General features: G+C 46.1%; 2 protein-coding genes across 8 annotated transcripts in view; one reads left to right on the top strand and one right to left on the bottom strand.

The window, feature by feature from the left end:
* The window catches only part of GLT8D2 (glycosyltransferase 8 domain containing 2), a 48003-nt gene extending 28870 nt beyond the window's left edge, over positions 1 to 19133 (bottom strand). Inside the window, exons 1-2 of one of the 3 annotated variants that reach the window (XM_058673047.1) lie at positions 19097 to 19133; positions 15618 to 15796 (exon numbers count right to left, since the gene is read on the bottom strand). The gene's annotated coding sequence lies outside the window, so the exon portion shown is untranslated. Of the gene's footprint in view, positions 1 to 10250; positions 10385 to 10693; positions 10921 to 15617; positions 15797 to 19096 lie in introns of those variants that run through there. The other 2 variants (XM_058673046.1, XM_004589593.4) reach the window with 2 other exon arrangements.
* A 368-nt stretch (positions 19134 to 19501) lies between these two features.
* HCFC2 (host cell factor C2) overlaps positions 19502 to 22018 on the top strand; it is a 31613-nt gene continuing 29096 nt past the window's right edge. For 3 of the 5 annotated variants that reach the window (XM_058673041.1, XM_058673037.1, XM_058673040.1), the window contains exons 1-2: positions 19502 to 19698; positions 21127 to 21275. In XM_058673041.1, coding sequence (XP_058529024.1) covers positions 19536 to 19698; positions 21127 to 21275 — 312 coding nt within the window. In that variant the 5' untranslated portion in view covers positions 19502 to 19535. The other 2 variants (XM_058673039.1, XM_058673038.1) reach the window with 2 other exon arrangements.

Below are 22018 nucleotides of genomic sequence, written 5' to 3'. Positions count from 1 at the left end.
TAGTTGTATTACATCGCTATTTTAACTTATCCTTTCCTAATTACTACTAGTATAGAGAATCATATATGTTTACTAGCCATCCATTTATGGTATACCTTTTGTGTATTTTATATGTTTATTGTTTTCTTATTTTTTAGTTTTGAGCATTATTTATTTATCCTGGAAACAAGTCCTTGGTTAGATATATGATTTGCAAGTACTCTCCTCTAATAATTTGCCTTATCATCCTCTTAATAATGAATTTTCCATGGCAAAATTTATAAATTTTGACTAAAATCTATCATTTTTTCCTTTCATGGATCATAATTTTGGTGTCATTGCTAAGAATTTTCAGCCTAACTCTAATGGAGAACGAGTTTCTCAAGTTTTCTCCTGAGAAACCTATAGTTTTATATTTTACATTTACATTTTGGTTTAATTTTTTACTACAACACAAATTATAGCTTAAAAATTCATTGTTTGGGGCTGTTGTGGTGGTATGCCAGTCTAGTCTTCCACCTGCAGAACCACCCTTCCTCAAGGGTACCAGTTGGAGTCCTTGTTGCTCTACTTTTAATCCAGCTCCCTGGTAATGGCCTGGGAGAGCAGCAGAGGATGGCCCAAAGCTTTGGACCCCTGAACCCACATGGGAAATCCAGAAGCTCCTGGCTCCCAGCTTTGGGACTGGCCCAGCTCTGGTCACTGCAGCCACTTGGGGGAATGAATTAGCACAGGAAAGACATCTCTCTCTCTCTATTTCTCTTTGTCTCCCTGTAAATCTGTCTTTCAAGTAAACTTACATAAAATTATTTTTAAAAATTCATTTTTTATTTTGGGCCCGGCGGCATGGCCTAGCGGCTAAAGTCCTCGCCTTGAAAGCCCCGGGATCCCATATGGGCGCCGGTTCTAAGGTTCTAATCCCGGCAGCTCCACTTCCCATCCAGCTCCCTGCTTGTGGCCTGGGAAAGCAGTCGAGGACGGCCCAATGCATTGGGACCCTGCACCCGCGTGTGGGAGACCCAGAAGAGGTTCCTGGTTCCTGGCATTGGATCAGCGCGCACCGGCCCCGTTGTGGCTCACTTGGGGAGTGAAACATCGGATGGAAGATCTTCCTCTCTGTCTCTCCTCCTCTCTGTATATCCGGCTTTAATAATAATAAAATCTTCTAAAAAAATTCATTTTTTTATGTATGAAAGTCCATTTGTTTTCAAGGCTGCCTCCTCCCCCTCTTTTTTTTTCTTTTCTGCTTATTTGAAAGACAAGGAGTCAGATACACAGACAGAAAAAAAGATTTTCCATCCACTGGGTCCCAAATATAAGCAACGGTCAGTGCCGGCCCAGACTGAAGTCAAAAGCATAAAACTCAACCTGGATCTCTGTGTGTGTGGCAGGGACCCGATCATTTTAAGCATCACCTGCTACTGCTAGGGTGCACATGCGTGGAAGTAAAAATTGGAAGCAGCATCAGAACTTCCACCCAGAGCTCCACAGCGAGAGGCAGGCGTCCCAAGCAGAGTGTTAACTTCTATGCCACAGCCTCTGCTCTCCAGGATGTTTTGTTGAAAATATTGTCCTTTGCATGAGACTGAGCTTTTTAAGTACTTCATTCCAATTTTAGGGCACACAGTCAGGATGTGATGTCCATCACAGGGTTTGGGTCTAGAAGATTAAGTGACTTCCAAAGAAGGGAGACAGATCAACAGAGAGTTTGAATTCTTTCCAGTGCTCGCTATAAAAGGGCCTCGGTGGCTCTGAGAACTCAACATTGCATATTCAAGAATGTTTCTAGAATAGTCTCATGATGGATTTGCCAGGAAAAGGGTTCTCCTAGACACTGGCAAATCCATCATGTACAAGTTCCAAGTAAGGGCAAATCCATCATGTACAAGTTCCAACCACACATTTTCCTAAGTTTATTCCCTGTCTTGGTACTACTTGGTTTTGTTTATGCTCCAAATTTGAGAAAGTAAACTAGCACTATGGTCTCAAAATATACCTGATGTTTTCCTAAAGTGGTTTAACAGTGAGATAAGAAGTTTAGATAATAAAATTCATGTTAGTCCAAAAGCCAAACTTTCAATTTTGCCACATTCACTTCTCAGCAGTGCTTTGCCAACAATCCCAACAGGCAGAAACTGACTTTATTTTTTTTATGTTAATTTAGCATAAATAGTACTTTGTCTTGAAAACTCAAAGTTTATTTTAAAATGAAGTTCATCTTCCTTAGTTTCAGTCCTTCAAAAGAACTTCTGGACTTGACATTTGGCTGGAGGCGGCAGACAGCTAACAGAGAATCCGAGGTTTTTGGAAACACTCAACGTGACGGCGCCAGCCTTATGGGAGGAATCAGAGAGGGATGGGTGTCGGTGCTCCAGGCCTGCTGGGCCCAAGGATGATGAGAACTTACTGGCAGTGAGTAGGAGAACTCTTCAGCTGAGGCTGGATTCCAGGAGATTAGTTTACTGTAAACAGGCAGCTACAGTGTCCCCTTTATTTTCTGCAAATGTGGATCGTACACCCAGACATCTGCCATTGCTCTTCTCTTCCCTCTTGACTTGGCAAAGAATTGAGTCAGAACAGCCAAATGGCTCAGGACGTTACTGAGCCTCAGGCACATTCCATCCGCTTACAATATCGCTTATAATATCGGTGATAGGCATCCATCTGACTCATGGGGATAAAGTAAGCTTAGGGTGGAGTTTAGCCACCTAGCCCCTCCTACTGCTAGATGAAGGAAGTCATCTGGTACCAGGAGAGAGAGTGTGTGTAAAATGGATGGCAGCACAGAGTGAGGGTGAGGGTAAGGGTGAGATCCCTGAGGCCTGTCCCTCCACAGATGTCCTAGTTACCCAGCCAATAAAGTTCTCTTCTTTTTCTTTAAACTGATTGGAAATGAGATACACTTTCTTGCCATCACAAATCCTTCCAGGCAGAATGATGTGAAAGTCTGCAAAGTTGTTTATTTTGTTTTGCTTCAAAAGCAGAGTGACAGAAAGAGACAGAACGAGAAAGAGAGAGAGAGGGAGAGAGAGAAAAATCTTGTAGCCTTTGGTTCACTTCTCAGACACCTGTAATAGCTGGAACTGGGTCAGGCCAAAGCCAGAGCCAGGAATTGAAATTCCATCTGAGTCTCCCACTTGGATGCAGAAGCCCACGGGCTTGGGCCTTCTTCTGCTGCATTCCCATGATATTAGCAAAGACATGGATTAGAAGCAGAGTGGGGACTCATCAAAGGAATTCTGAAATGTAATATTGGTGCCCCAAGCCCTAGCTTCACCTGCCGTGCAGTGAGATCTGCCCTGGGGAGAAGTGCACAGCAGTCAGAGGATATAGTGTTATTGAAATTTCAATTTATACACAGCTCTGACAATTTAAGTACCTTATCTCCTTTAGTTCTTACAACACCATTAGGGTATATGGATATATTACTTTACAAAAAAGATTTATTTATTTATTTGAAAGGCAGAGTGATGGGGAGTCAGAGAAAAAGTAACAGAGAGAGAACTCATATCCACTGGTTCCTTTCCCAAATGGCCATACAGATGAGGCGGGGCCAGGCTAAGGCCAGGAACCAGAAACTCTATCCAAGTGTCCCATACAGACAGCAGGAACTCAAGCACCTGAGTCAACACTTGCTGTTTCCCTGGCACATTAGCAGGTAGTTGGATCAGAACTGGGGCATCTGTGACTCAGAGAGTCACTCTGACAGGGGGCACCAGTGTCCCAAGCAGCTGCTCAACTCACTGTGCCCAAATGCCTGCCTCCAATTTTCAAACGGTGAAATTTGAGTTCAGAGAAGTTTAGTAACTTGCTCAAAACCACACAACCAGTAAATGGTGGATCAGGAATTAGACATTAGAGCTTTGTGATGCCAGCGCTCCCTAGCCACAAAGTCCTGGCTACTGCAGGGCTGTCCTGTGTGCACCAGGGGGCAGGTTGGGCTGCAGGTCACAAATCTCACTGCAGGCTGAGTAAGGCTTTGGCTCTCAGCAAGCATGGTTTGCTCTCCCTCAAGTGTCCCATTACAGTGACTGTGAGACTATGCCAGGGGCAGAGAAACAAGAGTTGACTTGTCCTTCCCTGTCTTACCTGCTGTCAACTGAGAGATCTTTTTAATGTGGGAAAAGAGGCTTCAGGTTGATGACGGCACAGCTCATGGCAGCCACAGGGGTGGAGAGTGGAGGAAGGAAGACCCTGGAGTCTTTATTTCAAACAAATTAATTCATTAAGAAAAAAACACACACCCATGTATATGAGTCCGAATTGCATCCTCTTCTTCTTGGCAAGTCCATCTTATCTCTAAGGGTGGCACTTACTGGGTTTAAAAAAAACTCAAAATGAGGAAGACACAGAAACTGATTGAGTAGCTAATATCCAGTGGAATTTCTGCCCTAACATGTTTGGTAGATTGCTTGGTTAGAATGTGGACCCTGCAGTAAGACCTACCTGAACTCAAACCCCAGCTCTGCCATAGAGAAGACCCTTTCCTTTTGGGAACCTAAGATTTCTTACAAATGGCCATAACCCCATCTTGCAACCACCATGTTAACAACCAACTCAGGTTAAAAAGCCTTAATGAGTGTGACAATGGTTGGGCAAGAAAAAAAAACAACCCTCAATGAATGCTAAAAGGTTGTTGGAAACAGGAAATTCACACTCTGAAAGTGTCACTTCATTAATGAGTTATTCATTGCAGAAGGAATTTCCTGTTAATTACAGCTGAGAAACCACTCTTAACAGAGAAACACTGATAATGGAACAAATTAAAATTCTGTGCCTTGGGATGTTACAAACAGCAATGTGTGCTTGACTATGACATTTAACCTGATGCTATCACAGATAATGTCAAGGTCAAATCTAAATTGTGGTGCATTCTAAAGGTCAGTTTTTGACTCTCTGAACATGGCAATACAATGAAAGAAAAAAAATGGCTAGAACTCTTGTGGATACTTGACAACGAAATGAATCATGGCAACCATGGTGTTTAAATATCTATAGAATGGGATGTGGGATAGAATGGACCATTCTGCAGCACATACTAACATGCACAGGGACTAGGGCTGGGGGCGGGCCTAGTGGGTGCTGTTGGGGATGACTTTGACTAGGCTGTAGTTCTTGCTGGTGTGTGTAAGAGCCATGTGTGGTGGGCAGTGTTAGGCTGGGTCCCAGCATCCGTTGGTTTGCGTATAAGATGGAGCTGGGGACAGAACTGACCAGGAAACTGCAAACACAGCCACACTGGCTGGCACACACAGGAATCAGGTTGGAGTCACCTCTGATAAGGTATCTTTGCAAACCCCCCAACTGGACCACTGGGCTCAGAACTCCAACTACAGTGAAAACCACAGGATCTGTGGTCTAACCATAGAATGTATGAATCAGAACTGGACCTCCTCAGTTGCTGAGATGGTGTAGTGGATGGCATGCCCAGGTACACATGGGGGACATGACAAACAGTTCATTGAGTCCTGCAGAGAACATCTAGTACCATGAAGGGCAGAACAAATTGGAGTGCTCTCCTGGTCAAGCTTTGACAGCAAGTATCTGGGCAAACAGAGACTCTGATGGACTATGCCAGCCAATAGACCTTGAAAAGATTTTCTTATCCTTGGAGCAACAAAATCAACAGTATCTCAGAGGTATCAAAACCACTTAAGCAGTACCTTTAGAACATGATCCACATTGGGGACCCTGGAATGACACTGGGTGGCTGTCCTCCATTCCCGGGTACTGATGCGGTTGGGCTCTGGGGTAGCCCTTTCCTCTTCTCTCCCCTCTTTCCCCAGATACGGAAAGCAAAAAGGAGATTGGAGGCAGCTGTCTGATCCACTTATCCCCATTCCCCCATTCCTCGATCTGCCCCACCCTAACCAGTAGTCCACATGGGCATGCATCCCTCTCAACTATGTAAACATTGTCAAAAATAAAATGAATTTATTATTAAAAACAAATAGGTAAATCTTAAAAAGAAAAAATCAATTATAAAGTGTATGGTTGGGAAAATCAGGAAAATATCAATTATGTCAATATTAACATTCCTGCATGGATAATTGTGATATGGTTATGCATGAATATGTCTTTCATCACTAAACACACACACACACACACACACACACACACACTTAGATTTATGGGTGGAAAGCCAAGACAAGTTGACACACACATCCTGAACTTGTCTGTGTGTGTGTGTGTGTGTGTGTGTAAGAGATAATGAGACAAAGCAAATGTGGCTAAATGTTAATAATTGGTTGAGTCAGTGACAAAATATTATTATACTCTTCTTTTAACTTTCCCACAAATTAACTTTTTAAATAAAAATGAAACAAAATGAGCACAGTGAAAATAAGGTGTTTTGTAGAGTAAAGGCTATAATTCATTTCAAGCTCAGTGAAAGCACTTGGTGAACAGCAGGGACCCAATTATTCCAGCTGTTATGATGGTGTGAGTCCAGGGAAATCACTTCACCTTTCTATGTCTGTTTCCTCATCAACTAAGGAGAATTCTAACAGATCTAACATCCTAAGACTTCACATGAAATTTCCTTTCAAAGGGGCACTTATGAATCTGACTTCAAAAAAGTAGCTGATCTAATTGATCGGGATGACACTCTGCTGGCTCTACCTTCAAACCTGAGAGGGCCTCCCCAAGAGGCCGTTGAATGTGACTGGACAATAGGATGCTAGACTCTATATATGGTATATGCTTGCAATGAGGGAATTCAAACAGAACTTGAGCTGTGGTTATGCATCAAGATGAAGGAATCCACCATGGGGGGAGGGTTTGGGGTGAAGGGGGGAGAATCCCAGTACCTATGAAATTGTGTCATGTAATGCAATGTAATTAAGGAATAAATGAGTAGGAAAAAAAAAAAAGTAGCTGAGGCGTGGGCGCTTACTCCAGCAGTTAAGATGTCGGCATACTATAGAGCAATGCCTGAATTTAATTCCCAGCTCTGGTTCCGAAACAGTTTTCTGCTAACACATAGCCTTGAAGGAAGTAGTGACAGCTCAAATAATTGGGTTCCCACCAAAGTAAAGCCTGGGTTGCACTCATGGCTCCTAGCTCTGGTCCTGGCCCAGCCCCAGCCATTGCAAGCAGCTGGGGAATGAACCAGGAGGTGCACTATCCATCTGTCCGTCTCTCTTTCTCTGCCCCTCAGATAAATTAAAAAAAAAAAATATATATATATAAGTGATTGAGAACAGAAGAATCAATATTATAAAAAGCACAAGCTACCAAAGACTATTTAGTTTCAGTGCAATTTCTATCAAAATTTCCATGGTATTTTTCACAGAAATAGAAAAAATAATCCTAAAATTTACATGGAACCACAAAAGACCCCAGATGCCTAAAACAATCTTGAAGAGGAACAAAGCTAGAGGTATCACACTTCCTGATTTCTGATTCTATCACAAAGCTATAGGCATCCAAACAGTGTAGCACTGGCATAAAAACACACACATAATCCAATGAAACAGAACAGAAAGCCCAAAAAGAAAAACTATGTATATATAACCAATTTTCCAAAAAAGGCATCAACAATACGCAACGGGGAGAACACAGTCTCCTCAATAAACACTGCTGGGAAGACTAGATATCCACATGCTAACAAATCAAACTAGGTTCTTTTTTTTTTTTAAAGATATATTTTATTTTTATTGGAAAGTCAGATATACAGAGAGGAGGAGAGACAGAGAGGAAGATCTTCCACCCATTGATTCACTCCCCAAGCAGCTGCAATGGCCAGGACTGTGCCAATCCAAAGCCAGAAGCCAGGAACTTCCTCCAGGTCTCCCACACGAGTCCCAAGGCTTTGGGCCGTCCTCGACTGCTTTCCCAGGTCACAAGCAGGGAGCTGGATGGGAAGCAAGGCTGCCAGGATTAGAACCAGTGCCCATATGGGATCTTGACACATGCAAGGAGAGGGCTTTAGCCACTAGGCTACTGTGCTGGGCCCATAAAACACATTCTATTGCAAGGTTTTCAGGGGTCTAGTTTTCAGCTTGCCTGGACTTTTTGTGTTTTGCAAAGACCAGCCATGGACTTTTATTCTTTTTCTTCTAGTTTTGTAGTTCCACATTTAACCTTTAAATGTTTAATGTGTATTAAATATACACATATGTGATAATTGTACTTTGCATACCTGTGTCAAAATTGTACTGTACCCCATGAATATGTACAGTTACATGCATATCCATTGACAAATAACAATAAATATATAACCAATTTTGAGTTGCTTGTAGTGAATAATGTAAGGTAAGAACCCAGTTTTGGGCCCAGCGCGGTGGGCTAGTGGCTAAGATCCTCTCCTTGAATGCACCAGGATCCCATATGGGTGCCGGTTCTAATCCCGGCAGCTCCACTTCCCATCCAGCTCCCTGCACGTGGCCTGGGAAAGCAGTCGAGGACGGCCCAAAGCCTTGGGATCCTGCACCAATGTGGGAGACCCAGAAGAGGCTCCAGGCTCTTGGCTTTGGATTGGCTCAGTTCTGGCCATTGTGGCTGCTTGGGGAGTGAATCAATAGATGGAAGATCTTCCTCTCTGTCTCTCCTCCTTTCTGAATATCTGACTTTCCAATAAAAAATAAACTAAATTTAAAAAAAAGAGAATGTTTTACCTGATGCCAAGGAGCTGGGGCAAATTGGAGTCAAAACTAGAAAGGTCATTTGGAGACGTGGCTAAGGGAATAACTGCCTTCGAGTGGGGGAAAACACAAAAATGGGAAGGACTCTTTAGATCAATATTACAAACATCAGAAGCACTAAGTTAATTATTTGCCTATTTATTTATTTGAGGACAAAAAAAAAGGTAACATATAGGCACTAGTATTGTGGCACAGCAAATTAGGGGCCACCTCTATTGCTGGCACCCCATATGAGAGCACAGGTTCCAATTCCTGCTGTTGCATTTCCCTTCCAGGCCCCTGCTACTGCATGGGAAGGCAGCAGCAGAAGGATGTGGGAGACCCAAATGGAATTCTAGGCTCCCAGCTCCTGCCTGACCCAGCCCAGGCCACCTGCAGCCAGTGGGGAGTGAACCAGCAGACAGAAGATCTTCATCTCTTCCTGTCACTCTTTGAACTAAATCAAATAAACTCTTTAAAGATAAAGCTAGTCCCTGGGGTATGGCCATTAGGTATGAAGTAGGATTTTTCATAAAGGAAACCAGCATGGAGAGATGTACAGTGGGACCATCCCAGAGCATGTTGGAGAAATGTTACAGAATACTTGCTAAAATGCCTGGGGCCACGTGATTGTGTTCAACAGCCTTAAGCAGATTTATTTACTGGGGCACCACTGAGAACCTATAAAATGCCCTTCCTCCTTGAGCTCTCTAACAGGGTGCTATAGTTCACAAAACAGATTTCCCTTGGGACTGTGCTCTCCAGAACATTCTTCAGAAAGTGCTGAAATATGGGAATCTTATTGAGAGTTGTATTCCTCAGGAGCTAGAAATGAAAACTATGAAGGCTGCGGCTTTCAAAAGCCTGTCTTTCTCTGAGTGAGGACAGAGGAAGATGAAGAAGGAGAGGCAGAGTATGCTAAAGAGACGACTGGGGAGGAGAGAAACAAGCAGGCCCCATAGAGGATCCAGGTGAGGGCACGAGGTGCAGGACCCGCTGTCAGCTGTCAGATGGAACAATGAGTCAAGCAGGATGTGCAGTCACCTTGATGCTAACCTTTTGTTGAGACTCCACTTGCTTGGCAGATCCTCTACTATGTCCTTTCTAGAGATGATGCCATTTAATTCCCATTTCACAGATAAGGCAGAAGGGGCACGTGCTAGGGAAGTAATCCCCCTCCCCAGTATCAGACTTAGCAGCGTCCGCACAAAGATTCAGCGCTGTGAGTTGGGACCGCGGAGTCTGCCTGCTCGTTACTGCAGCGCACAGTTCCTCTGACTACATTAGAGCGGGGATGGAAGTTTGTTATATAATACTGTAATACTGAAAATGGCAGCGCCAAAACACCCAGAGGAAAAGGAAAGGACAAAACACAGCCAACCAGCCGATATCACCTCGGAGTTGGCTGAGCAAGGTCAAACAGTTAAAAGAATGGATTTTTCCATAGTATATCCAGATGTTGAGATATCATTCCTCTCTCACACATTCCTGTGTGGACTATCCATTTTAACTTATGTTGACAATATCTCAGGCTATATGAAGCATCTCCAGTGTGGCACATCTGCTTTCAAAGCAAACATGAGACATTATTTGAAAGTTAAAAATAAAAAAGCACTTCAACCCAAATCCCACCGCTACTGTACTTACCAGAAGTTTCTCTTAGACTTTGGCCACTGTCACTTCCTTTCCTGGGGATGTGGGCCATCCCAACATCCTCCTAAAGCTGATTCCAAAAATCTGAATCACGGCTCAATTGAATCATCAGTGGCTTCAAAACAAACCTGCATTAAAGGTTAGCATTGGTCCCATCCTATCTAACTACTGACTTCTGTGCTCAGAATCAGAGGTGGGTGGATAAACCCAAGTCTGGGAAAGCAGCTCAGGACACGCAAAACTTACACTATTATCCTGGATTTGCTGCCATGGCAGAGAGAGATCCCCTAGGAATGCTGCCGACAGAATTGGAGACTGGGGAAACCAAGCTTTGTGGGACAGCCTGACACCCCTGATTGAGGAGTCTGCAGCCAAGGCTGCACAGGCCGGCCAGGGAACAGGGCAAGACACAGCTTCTTGTCTGCGTCTCTATTTACCTGGCAAATGGCGAGGTAGGGCGTTTGGCTGCCCCGTCACGAAGAGCTGGCAGGGGCAGAGCGTTGGAATCGTGGCTGGCCCGGGGCTGCCGCCCTCCTCGCTGCTTCTAAGATCCCATGGGATACCCAGCAGGCTGAGAGCCCCAAGGCCAATGTGACGTTTCCACAAGAATATTTCTCCTCCCCGCTGCTCCGCACCCTGCTCTGCTTACGTCGGCTTCAGAGAGGCTCGGGTTTCTTCCATCCCTGCTCCTGGAGCAGCTGGGAAACCCGGCGGGCTCAGGGAGGCGCCCCAAAACGGCTTCCAGATGTGCGGGAGGGGTGGGGCTGCGCTGGGCTGGGTGCACCAGAGTCCAGTGCTGGCTTCTGCAGGAAGAGCAAACGCTGGCAGGAAGACTTTCCAAACAGCAGTAGTGCAATTCAGAGTGCAGAGTGCTTTTGAGGGTTTTCAACCTCCAAGGTGAGAACTGCTCGCCTTTGAAATGCAGTCCCCCTCACCTCCTCACTACTACCCCTCCCCAGCCCTGTGCCCCCCCCCCCCCCAGCAAAACCCAGATATCAGCTCTGGTCGGAAGAATTAAACAACTTACTTTTTGCTTAAAGAGTAAAAAAAAAAAAAAATTAGCTTAAAATGCAGACTAAGAAAGAGAGTGAAAGACAGAGAGCTCTTCCATCCCCCTGTTCACTGCCCATATGGTCTCAATAGTCAGGGCTGGGCCGCGTGGGTGCAGGGGCCCAAGGATTGGGCCACTTTCTGCTGCTTTCCCAGGCACATTAGCAAGGAGCTGGATGAGAGGCGGAGCAGCCAATGTAGCACCTCCTCCACCAGACAAGTTCCTGCCAGGGTCACTCACTGAAGGATCCCAGCACATGCTGCCTTCCTTCTTGGGTTGTTCTCTGCAATGGAAGTGCAATGCACACTTCTAACTTTAAATTGCTGAGGACCACATTAACAAAAGTGCAAAAGCACTTTTTGGGAAAAAGTATTTTACCCAACAGATGCAACATTCTAGCTTTGGGAAATATTTACTTATTTATTTGAACTGCAGAGTGACAGAGAAAGAAAAGACAGAGAGATCGTCCATCTGCTGGTTTACTCCTGAAATGCCCACAATAGCTGGGCATAGGCCAGGCTTAAGTCCGGAGACTGGAGCTCCATCCTTCTTGCCTTTGTGGGTGCAGTAGACAGAGCTCTTGGGCCATCTTCCACTGCTTTCCCAGGTTCATTATTAGCAGGGAGTTGGGCTGCAAGTTACACAGCCAGGACTCGAATTAGCACTCATATAGGATGCAGTGTCACAGGTAGTGTTTTAATCCATTGCACAACAAAGGTAGGCCCTGGATTTTTTGGATTCCACATGTGGGATCACACAGTATTTGTCTCTCTGTATCTGATTTATTTTATGTAGTATAAATGGTTTCTAGGGTCATTTGTGTTATTGCAAATGACAGGATTTCAACCTTTGTATAAGGTTGAGTATTTTAGCAAGAACAAGGGGTCTTTAAAAAGTCCATGGGCATAAGTATTATGAAAGAACTTTGCATGGGTTTCCGTTTTTTTTTTTTGCACTAAAATATCCTTTAATTCAATTTCCCACAAACATATCAAAGTGCTTTTGTATATATTCAGTATTTGCCTTCTCCATTCTTCTGTTGATGGACATGCAAGCTATTCCCATATCTTGGATGTTATGCACAGTGCTGCAGTGAATACGGGAATGCAAATATCTTTCAAGACACAGTACTGACTTCATTTCCTTTGGATATATACCCAGAAATGGCACTGCTGATTCATACAGCAGCTCTATTTCTCATTTCTTGAAAATCTGTACTGCTTTTCATAATGAATGGCATTTTTATTGTTGAAAAAAGAATCCATAAAGTATGAGCCAGGGAAAAGGATTTTAACACGAAGTTATGCTTATTTATTTATTTATTTATTTATTTATCAGAAAGGCAGACTGGCAGAGGTCAATGGAGACACAGGGAGGGGAAAAGAGAGAGTTCCACCATGCACTATTTCACTCCCTAAGTAAATGACCACAATAGTCAGGGGTGGGTCATGCCAAATTCCATCCTGATCTGCCACACAGGTGGCAGGTACCCAGTTACCTGGGCCATCACCTGCTGCTTCCCAGCTGGCTCAGAAGCAAAGTAGCCAGCTCTTCAACCAGCACTCAGATATGGAATGTTGTCATCATTAGCAGTGGTTTAACCTGCACAATACTGGCTTGTTATTTTTAATTTTTAAAAGAAATCCAAGTGAATTAAACAGTCTTAGAGACATTGCTGGTGGCCAAGTCGTAACTTTTCCGTTTTTGTTGTTGTTGTTCTTCTTCTAATAGAAACACTATTTTACTCAAGTCAGCAAAGTGCCCATTATAAATGCTCCACTCCTTAGAAAATCTGCAGTTGGTGTGGCCTGTGAACAGAAACCTGTGGCTTAGGATTCCCTAGAAGTCCTTTGTTCCTGGCAAACAGCTGCTTGGTGTTGCTTTTTCACCCTGCGGGTTCCTACAGGTGCAGTAGCCATCCTGCAGCTCCAATGATAAAAAGCCCAGGCTGTGCTGCCCAGGACCAAACTGGCTATGCCCAGACAACATAGAGTCCTTAGTCAGAAGCCTGGCAGGCCACAGATGGCTCATTGCACAAGGATGCTGGGAGGAGGATTTCTTTTTTGAAGGGTGTACTATATATTAGGAACACATGGTTAAGAGAGCACCCTATATCCTGGGGCAGCAACAGCCAGGAGACATCAACAACCACATGACTGGGAGACATCAGCAGCCTTATGGAGAAGACTCCCGAATGAAGCAGCCAAACAGCGAGGGTCTACACAGGAGGAATTAGAAAGCTAATTATTTTAACCTTCCATCTCCAGTTGGTGGTGCCCCCTCATTGACCAAACCCAACTGGAGGTCAGAGGGTAAATAGTAAGTGTAACAGTGCATTCAGGTCAACACCTCAGGACACCAAACAGGTTGGAGAAGGGCAGAGGATATGTACAAGCCATTGGAAAATGTCCTTGCACAGCATAAAAATAGGGTCCCCTGTCGTTGGACTGTCCAGTAGCCTGACACACATACAGATGGCACCAAGTAAGGAGCCAACCTCCCTACTGGCCCTCAGAATTACTATTCCTGAACTAACTGCAGTGAGATTCCTTTGTTATGTAAGAAAAACAAATCTTAATGTGGTTAAGCCACATCGGTCCACTACAGTTGTATGTCTGAGTGCAATGCTGTGTGATGTATAGTCATATGTCACATAAGGATGTTTACAGTCCTGCACAGTGGTGGTCCCTTAATATTGTTATAGAGCTGAAAGAATCCTGTTGCCTACCGATGGCATGGCTATGCTGACCTCTTAGAGTAACACAGTCCGTAAGTGTCTGTGGTGAGGCCGGTGGTATGAAAGAGCAACTCATTTAGTTATATAGAGTTCATACTTGGTAATAAGCCTCTATGTTCCTGCCTAATGAATTTACTGTACTGTACTTCTGATTGTTATCTCAGAGCTACTCCTTCTACTTGCTAACAAAGTTCTCTGTAACACAGCCCCCAGCAGGTCCTTTAGGAGATGTCCAAGTGCTGTCATCACAGGAGATGACAGCCCCATGCCCGTTACTTCCTCTGCAGATTTGCCAGGAGGAGATGTAGGGGCGGGGGTAGAAGACAGTCAACATCCTAGTCTGGGCTATTACATGTGTTTGTCTCTTTGCTTTAACAAGGTTTAAAAAGTAAAACACAAACAAACACACAGTAACAACTCAAAAACCCAACAGGCTATATGAGATAGTTTCAGTGTGTCTCGGGGGGACCATCCAGATTTCGTGTAATATATGATGGTCATACAACAATGAAATCACCAGTGATGCATTCCTTAGAACATATTGTTATGCCACATACGTCGCATTTTTAAATGCTATTTATTTGAGGGGCCGAGAGAGACAATGAAAGTGAATTTCCTTCCACTAATTTACTCTCCACATTCCCACAACAGCTGGGGCTGGGCCAGGCAGAGGGCAGACGCTAGGCACTGAATCCAGGTCTCCCATGTAGGTGACAGAGTCCTAGCAACCTGAGCCATCACCACTGTCTTCCAAGCTGCACACTGGCAGGAAACTGGTAAGGGGAGTGGAGTCAGGACTTGAACTTGGGCACTCTGATATAGGAAACGGGCATCTTGTGTGGCAGCTTAAGTCCTGTACCAGATGCCCACACTTCACATACATTTTAAATTTGTGCTATCACTGTCAACTAAAGGTGCACCTGACACCTTATACTCTACGTGTACATCTTGCTAGTTGAAGCTTCATCACTTCTTGCCCACAGGACCTGCCTTGCCTGAGTGTATAACTTTTAGATCAGGTCACAGATAAAAATCTATTAAGGCTGATAAGGGTGTCTGGAAGGAAAGGAAGAAGAGCTCTGCGGTAACCAATGAATCACTACTACGCTAGGTCAGGCTGATAAGACTTTTTATCCCCTTTGTCTCCTTGGCTGGTCTCCAGGATCACACGCTAGGGCCAGAAATCACTAGAGCAGCCTTCATTCCCTGTTGCATGCCTGGTGAGCTCTGCTTCTCCTTACCAGCCTGAGCTTCGGCACCCTGCCACTCTCTGGCCTGCCAGCAATTCAGGCTCCCTTACCTGAGACTTGGACCTGGTTCCTGCTCTCCCACAGCTACGACTGTTTTTCTTCCTTGGTTGTTTTGTTGATTTCCTATTCTGGTAATTGACTTAGGTAATATCTGGCCTAGAGCCATGCCTTGCTCTTGCCAGCTGCCCTCCCCACCACTATCCTTAAGCCAGGATCTGTGGCTGGAGCCATGCCACCCATGCACAGACCTCTTAGACACCACCTGCTTCACTCAGTTCAAGAGCAGAACCTGCCCAGGCTCTCTGCTATTGAGTTCCACCCACTTGCTCACACTCCCCGAAAGCTCTTCTCAGACTGCTGCCAATAAGCCCTTGGCCCAAGTCCTGCGATGAGATTAAGGTCTCCTTTGGCCGTTGTGAATGACACTCCTGGCTGAAAACTCTGCATACGGTCTGCGACCTCTGGCACCAGCTCCTTGCTGTAGGTTTGACTCCTTAGTGGCCTGCAGCTCAGGAGGATGAAATGAAACAGTGGTATTGTCACTAAAATAAAGGCAGTGATGTCAAAATTAAACAAGATACTAGTGACTAAAAGCTAATGACACGCCAGGCACTGCATAAGTTCGGCACAGTCCTTGCTTTGCTGGGCCACAGCACAACCCTAAATGCCTTTGTCTTAGTTAAGGTACACCAGTCCCCCAGCAACACAGTTTAGATGTCAGTCACTGTGAGCAGCTCCATGAGTCCAACTTTATTGCTAGCTTTTTTTCTCCACAAGGTGACTGTGCACGTAACGATGAATGACAAAGCCCTTGACTTCTTTCACAGTCTGTTGGTGAATGGTCACTAGACATGCGTTATTCAGTTTTTATATTTTGTTTAATCCAAAAGCATAACCTTAAAAGTTTTGTTGCCATTTTTATAGGCAAAGAATCTGAGGTCAAAGAGGAAAAAACATTCAGCCACAGGCATACAGCTATAAAGTGACTCTGGCTGCATCCCCAAACCCAAGACTCCATTGTGACATGTGGGCATCCCAAATGGCGACTTAACCAGTAGTGCCACAATGTCTTTTCTTTCCAACGGATCTTTCTTGTGATGCACAATCATGAGCAAGTCTTATCATCCAAAATGATTTTCTCTGCACACCTTTTCCTACAGCTGCTGTTGTCTCACAGGAAGTCTCTCTAAAGAGTAGACCCTACGTGTTATCTGTACTTTCTTATTACTCATTCTTTGATTCCCTCTGGCGTAGTCCCTTCCACTCCTCAGAAAGTGTTTTCATCTGGGGCAGAAATAGCAATAGCCTCCAAATTTACAAATCTAGCAGATTTGTAATCTGTTCAGCCTCCTACTTGAACCCTATGGCTTTTTGATAACCACTTCTGCTTCTGTGAAAGTCCCTTCGCCTGTGACTTCTCTGACATCCTCACCCAGTTCCCTTTTGACCTCTGTGGCTACTCAACCTTTTTCTCTCACTGTCTCTCTCTCACACACACACACCAGGAAAAAACAAGAGCTGTCGCATTGGCATAGCATGCTAATCCTCTGCCCATGCATTGACACGCCATTTGGGTGCTGGCTCAAGACCTACTTGCTCCACTCCCAATCCAACTTCCTGCTAAAGGTCTGGAGAAGAGTAGATATGGCCCATGGCCTTAGGGTCCTTTTACCCATGTGGGAGACCCCAATGAAACTCCTGATTTCAAACCAGCTCAGCTTTAATTGTTGCAGCCATTTGGGGAAGTAAACCAGGAGATGGAACATCTGTCTCTCCTTTTTCTGTAACTGACTTTCAAGTAAAAAGAAATAAATCTTTCAAAATGAAATAGGGTTCAACATGATGGCTCAGTGGCCAAAATCCTCCCCTTCTATGCTCCAGGATTCCATGTGGGTGCTGGTTCATGTCCTGGCCGTTCCATTTCCCATCCAGCTCCCTGCTTGTGGACTGGGAGATAGCCCAAGGACTTGAGGCCTTGCAGCTGCATTGAAGACCCAAAGAAGCTCCCGGCCACTGGCTTTGGATCAGCACAATTCTAGCTGTTGTGACCACTCGGGGAATGAATCAGCAGATAGAAAATCTTCCTCTCAGTAAATCTGCCTTTCCAATAAAAAAAGGAAAAAAAAAAGAAGAAGAATTTCATCAGCTGGTTTACTCTGCAAATACCTGCAACAGCTAGGTCTGGGTCAGGAAGAGGCCAGGAGCCTGGGACTCCATCCAGGTGTCACACATGGGAGACATGTTTCGCTGCCTTCCCAGGTGCATCAGAGGAAGCTGGACTGGAAGTAGGGTAATTGGGACTCTGGTTTGGGATGCTAGCATTACAAGCAAGCAGGTGGCTCCAATCTGTGGGACAGCCTTTCTGGTTCCTTCTCTTCCTTTTGCTACAGTAACATGTCCTCCCTGACACTCTTCTCCCTTCCTCTTTGCTTCCCTTTCTACACTTTTCTCCTAGGAGACAGCTTCCATTCCTGTAGTTTCAAAGGCTGAAACTTCCTGAGAGTTGAACATCTGCTATAGACTTATCACTGAAGGATAGGCAAGCCGAAGTTTCTCTGGTAAATTATCTTTCCTGTTGGATAAAGCATCGCATCACAGACTGGACCTAAACACCCCACCAATATGTTCAATTCTCAACCCACACAGCCTGTGAATGAGACCTTATTTAGATGTAGGACCTTTATAATTAACATAGTAGGAGATCATAGGATGAAAGAATTTCTTATTTAAAAAGGTAGAGAATTATTTCTCAAGGAAACGTAAGTGGTTGAAAAGGAAGAGAGGCAGTCAGAGAGGCAGCCGAAGGGTTAGCGGGAAAGTGAGTTGAGCCTAGGAGAGAAATTGAAACAGAAAACTGACTAAGAAAAAAAAGGAATTTGGGGTCTCATGCCATCTATCCCATGTGTTGCAGCTTTCCCACAGGTTCTTGGGCCCTTTACTAGGGGTTTCCCCCCTTGATGTTCTTGTATCCCTTTTATACCCAAATTTAATTGTGTATATTCAAGTATGCAACATGCTATGGGATACATACAATAAAAAGGTTACTTTAGTGAAGCAAATGAACACATCCATCAGCTCACAGTTGCCCACTTTCAGTGTAAGTGGCAAATCACATACATGCTCTTGGCATGTATTTCATAGACTCCACCTAATGTAACTGTATGCATCTATGAAGAGTGATTTTGCGCAAGATCACCAGGCAACTGGCTTTGCTGAGGGTTACATGGCTGCTAGCAGAAACACTGTTGTCTTGTGGTTAGGCTGGGCTGCAGGGGGGCATGCCCATGTAGGAATCCTAGCCTCTATTGTTTTAATTTTCTTTAGAAAATGAAGAAGCAGGAGACTGAGGCAGAAGCGAGGGTGTGTAAGAGGGTGCCCCATAGTTGGGTCACTGCTCAGATGCTTAACTCTGATCCAGGGGCCATGAACTCATTCAGGCCTCTGTGGGGGGGGCAGAGATGCAAGTCCTGGAACCATCCCTGCCAGCTCCCAGAGTGCACTTCAGCAGGGAGCTGGGCCAGGAAGGAAGGGGAACAGGAACTTGAACCCAGACACTGTGAGAAAACAGACCAAGTGCCTGCCCTCTGTTCTTTTGTGTCCGCCAGATAATCAGGTTCCTTCTCTGTGCTCAGGTGGGCCCACCTCACTGGATGGGTGGAAGGATGCTATGCCAGACGATGGAGGGCTAAAGGTTGTTAGCTAGAAGTAAAACAGAAATCTACACATAATCGCCCACCCAAACCAAACCAACACTTTCCGTGGCTCACGGTTCCTGAGGTTCCCAGCGTGGCTCCCCGACTACACTGCGCAGCGGTCCTTGCCACAGCTCCGGAGGGCGCAGCGCCCCGTCACTCCCGCAAGCTGTCTGGGTTAAGCCCGCATCCCGCGACGCCCTTCCTCGACCAGCCAGACAGGCCGGGTCCTTTTCCCGCGTTTGGGGCTTCGACTGGGACTTCCCTCAGCGTGTCTGAGGTAACTGCCCTGAGGGTGTGATACTCGACAGACTACCCCCGAGGGTACCACTCTCGCCAGGACGCGCGTTGCGCCGGAATCCCCGCCTGCTCCATGCGCGGCCCGGGGCTCCCCGAAGGCCCCTCACCCCGTGGGTCGGGGCGCCCAGGTCGGGCGGCCGGCGCCCGCCGTCACGTGACGGCCCCTCGCGCGCACAGCTGGAGGCGCCGGGAGCCGGGGCGCTGGAGCGGGCGCGGAGCATTGTGGGCAGAGGGGCGGGGGTTGGGAAGATGGCGGCTCCCAGCCTCCTCAACTGGAGGCGGGTTTCTTCCTTCACGGGGCCGGTGCCCCGCGCCCGACACGGACACCGGGCCGTGGCCATCCGGGAGTTGATGATCATCTTCGGAGGGGGCAACGAAGGCATCGCGGACGAGCTGCACGTCTACAACACCGGTAAAAGGCGCGGCGACGGTTCCTCGGCTCCGCCTGCGGGAGCCGCTGAGGGGGAGGGGAGACGAGGCGGAGGCCGCGGCCCTGACAGCTGTCACCGTCCGGTCACCGCTTCCTCGGGCGGCGGGGACCGCGGCTCGTGGCCGAGGGCTTCGCGGCTCGCCGTGGTGTCTCGGATGGCGGCTGTTTCCTCGGGGCCGGCGGGAGGAACGGCTTCGGAGCGGAGCGCGCAGGTCCCCAGATCACCCCCCCGCCCCGGCCCTTGCCGGCCGACGGAGGCCACCGGGGCGCTTTCCACCCGCCTGGGCCTCTCCCGGAGGTCTCCCTGCGGGGTCTTCGGATCCTTTTTCTGTCAAAAACGACAAAACTCCGCCCCCCCCCCCGTCCTCTCCCCGCCACACACCTAAGCCCCTTCTAAAGCTACCCCGGGCCTGCTTTCCTTGGGAGGAAGGGGAATCATGGAGGAGGGGACCGGGAAAGCGAGAGGCCTTCTGGTACTTTCGCCCAGGGTCTGACCCGGAGCGGTGTAGAGCCACCCGCTGAGTAACGCTCTAGTCTGGCAGCGACGTGCACCTGCAGGTGTGTGTGAGGACGCTGAGCGAGATGGGCTAGCGACTCTCAGAGGGGCTGTCGTAGCTGGAGCACCACTGAGGACCCCAAGTGCCCAGGCCGGGGAGGCCCTGCCCTTCAGGCACCTCCATGGAGTAAGAAGGAGGTTCTAGAAATGAAAAGGGAATTCCAGTTTCCCCACTTGGTAAATACTCCAGCTGTCGGAGATGTGTTTCCCTAGTGTGAGACTAAGCTACTGCATTCTGTCTGGGTCTGCTCCGTGACCGCTAACTTTGCTTTGACACGACAGCTTAATCACAGTGGCCTTTTAAAAGTTAAAACACTTCAGTAGAGGAAATTTTATGTCTTTCAGCTCCTCCTCCTCCTCGTGGTGCCTCAGCCTATGAAGTTCAAGTTGTTTGATCGAGTGTGTAAAAATGCTGGGCTTTGGGAGCAGTTAGACTTGATTTGAATCTTGCTGTGCCAGGTTACTTAGGAACAGCACTAATTACCAAGGTTTTTAAGCCTCAGATTTTAAATTTGTAGATGACATGAAACTAAGACTTAAATGCTGTGAGTAAATTTTTTTTTTCCTACAATAGCAGTACTTTTGGCAAATTGAGCCAGGTGATTGACACCTGCCGTGTCCATTGTAAGCTATTTCGCTGCATCCCTGACTTTTCCCTACCAGGGGCCATTCCCATCTACACTACCAGCTGTGATAGCTAAGGATGTTTCCAGACCTTGCCAAGTGTGTCCTGAGGTGGAGGTGGGGAGAACTATCCCCCGTTTAGAAACACTGATAAAGCTAATCCAATGGAGGTGCATACTGTAGAATGTGTTGCTTTTTATAATTGCTTTTACTTTTATTTTGGCAACTAGTTACAAATCAGTGGTTCCTGCCAGCTGTTAGAGGAGACATCCCTCCAGGCTGTGCTGCCCATGGATTTGTCTGTGATGGTACCAGAATATTGGTATTTGGGGGAATGGTTGAGTATGGAAGATACAGCAATGAGCTGTATGAGTTACAAGTAAGTGCATTTACAACTTATTATTTTATATTGAAGCTTTAATAAAGACACTGCTCACAGTTGTTCACAAGATTGCAAATATTTGATTCACATATTTAAAATAGTATAAACTTCACGTTTTATGGCTGCAAAGAGAAGTAATTCCACATCAGAAGTCAGAGTGTGTAATGTGAGTCTTTTTCCCTTCCCAGTATGACATTGTGACGTAAGGTATCTGTTACTTAGCATCAGTTGTATGTGTTATATGCTTAATGTCTTGATGCAGTTGTTCAGCTTTGACCTGTTGCATGGGGCGAGAGCACGGGGAGGACTTGGGAATGCAGAGTGCAGGTCCTGCCTCCGGAGATTCCATGTCGCTGTCATCTGCACCGTGAGCTGAGTGTCTGCGTGTCTGCCACGTTCCCAGCTCAGGCTGCTGGTTTCCACACCATCCTTTGAAAACCACTGCTTTTTTCTCATAGTAATTGAAGTAACTTTTTCCCCCTTGGCAGTACATACAAAACAGATTCATAAAACATTTGGAAATTTTACTGCTAATGAGCCAGACCTGGGGTCCTAGTTCACTTTTCCTCCTGATCTGCTCATGTGTTTCCAGGCACATGTGGATGGGTTATATCTGTTTACAGATGACCCATTTCACAAACAGTATAAATATAGAAATACCTACGGCCATGGAGGTAGAGGGAATTCAGTTACTGTGAGCCATCATTGCCGCTTCCCAAGATCTACATTGCAAGACGCTG

The sequence above is a fragment of the Ochotona princeps genome, chromosome 15 (assembly GCF_030435755.1).
Source record: "Ochotona princeps isolate mOchPri1 chromosome 15, mOchPri1.hap1, whole genome shotgun sequence".
NCBI classification, from domain to species: Eukaryota; Metazoa; Chordata; class Mammalia; order Lagomorpha; family Ochotonidae; genus Ochotona; species Ochotona princeps.
Note: the sequence above shows the minus strand (reverse complement) of the source record. Positions and strands in the feature narration are given on the sequence as shown.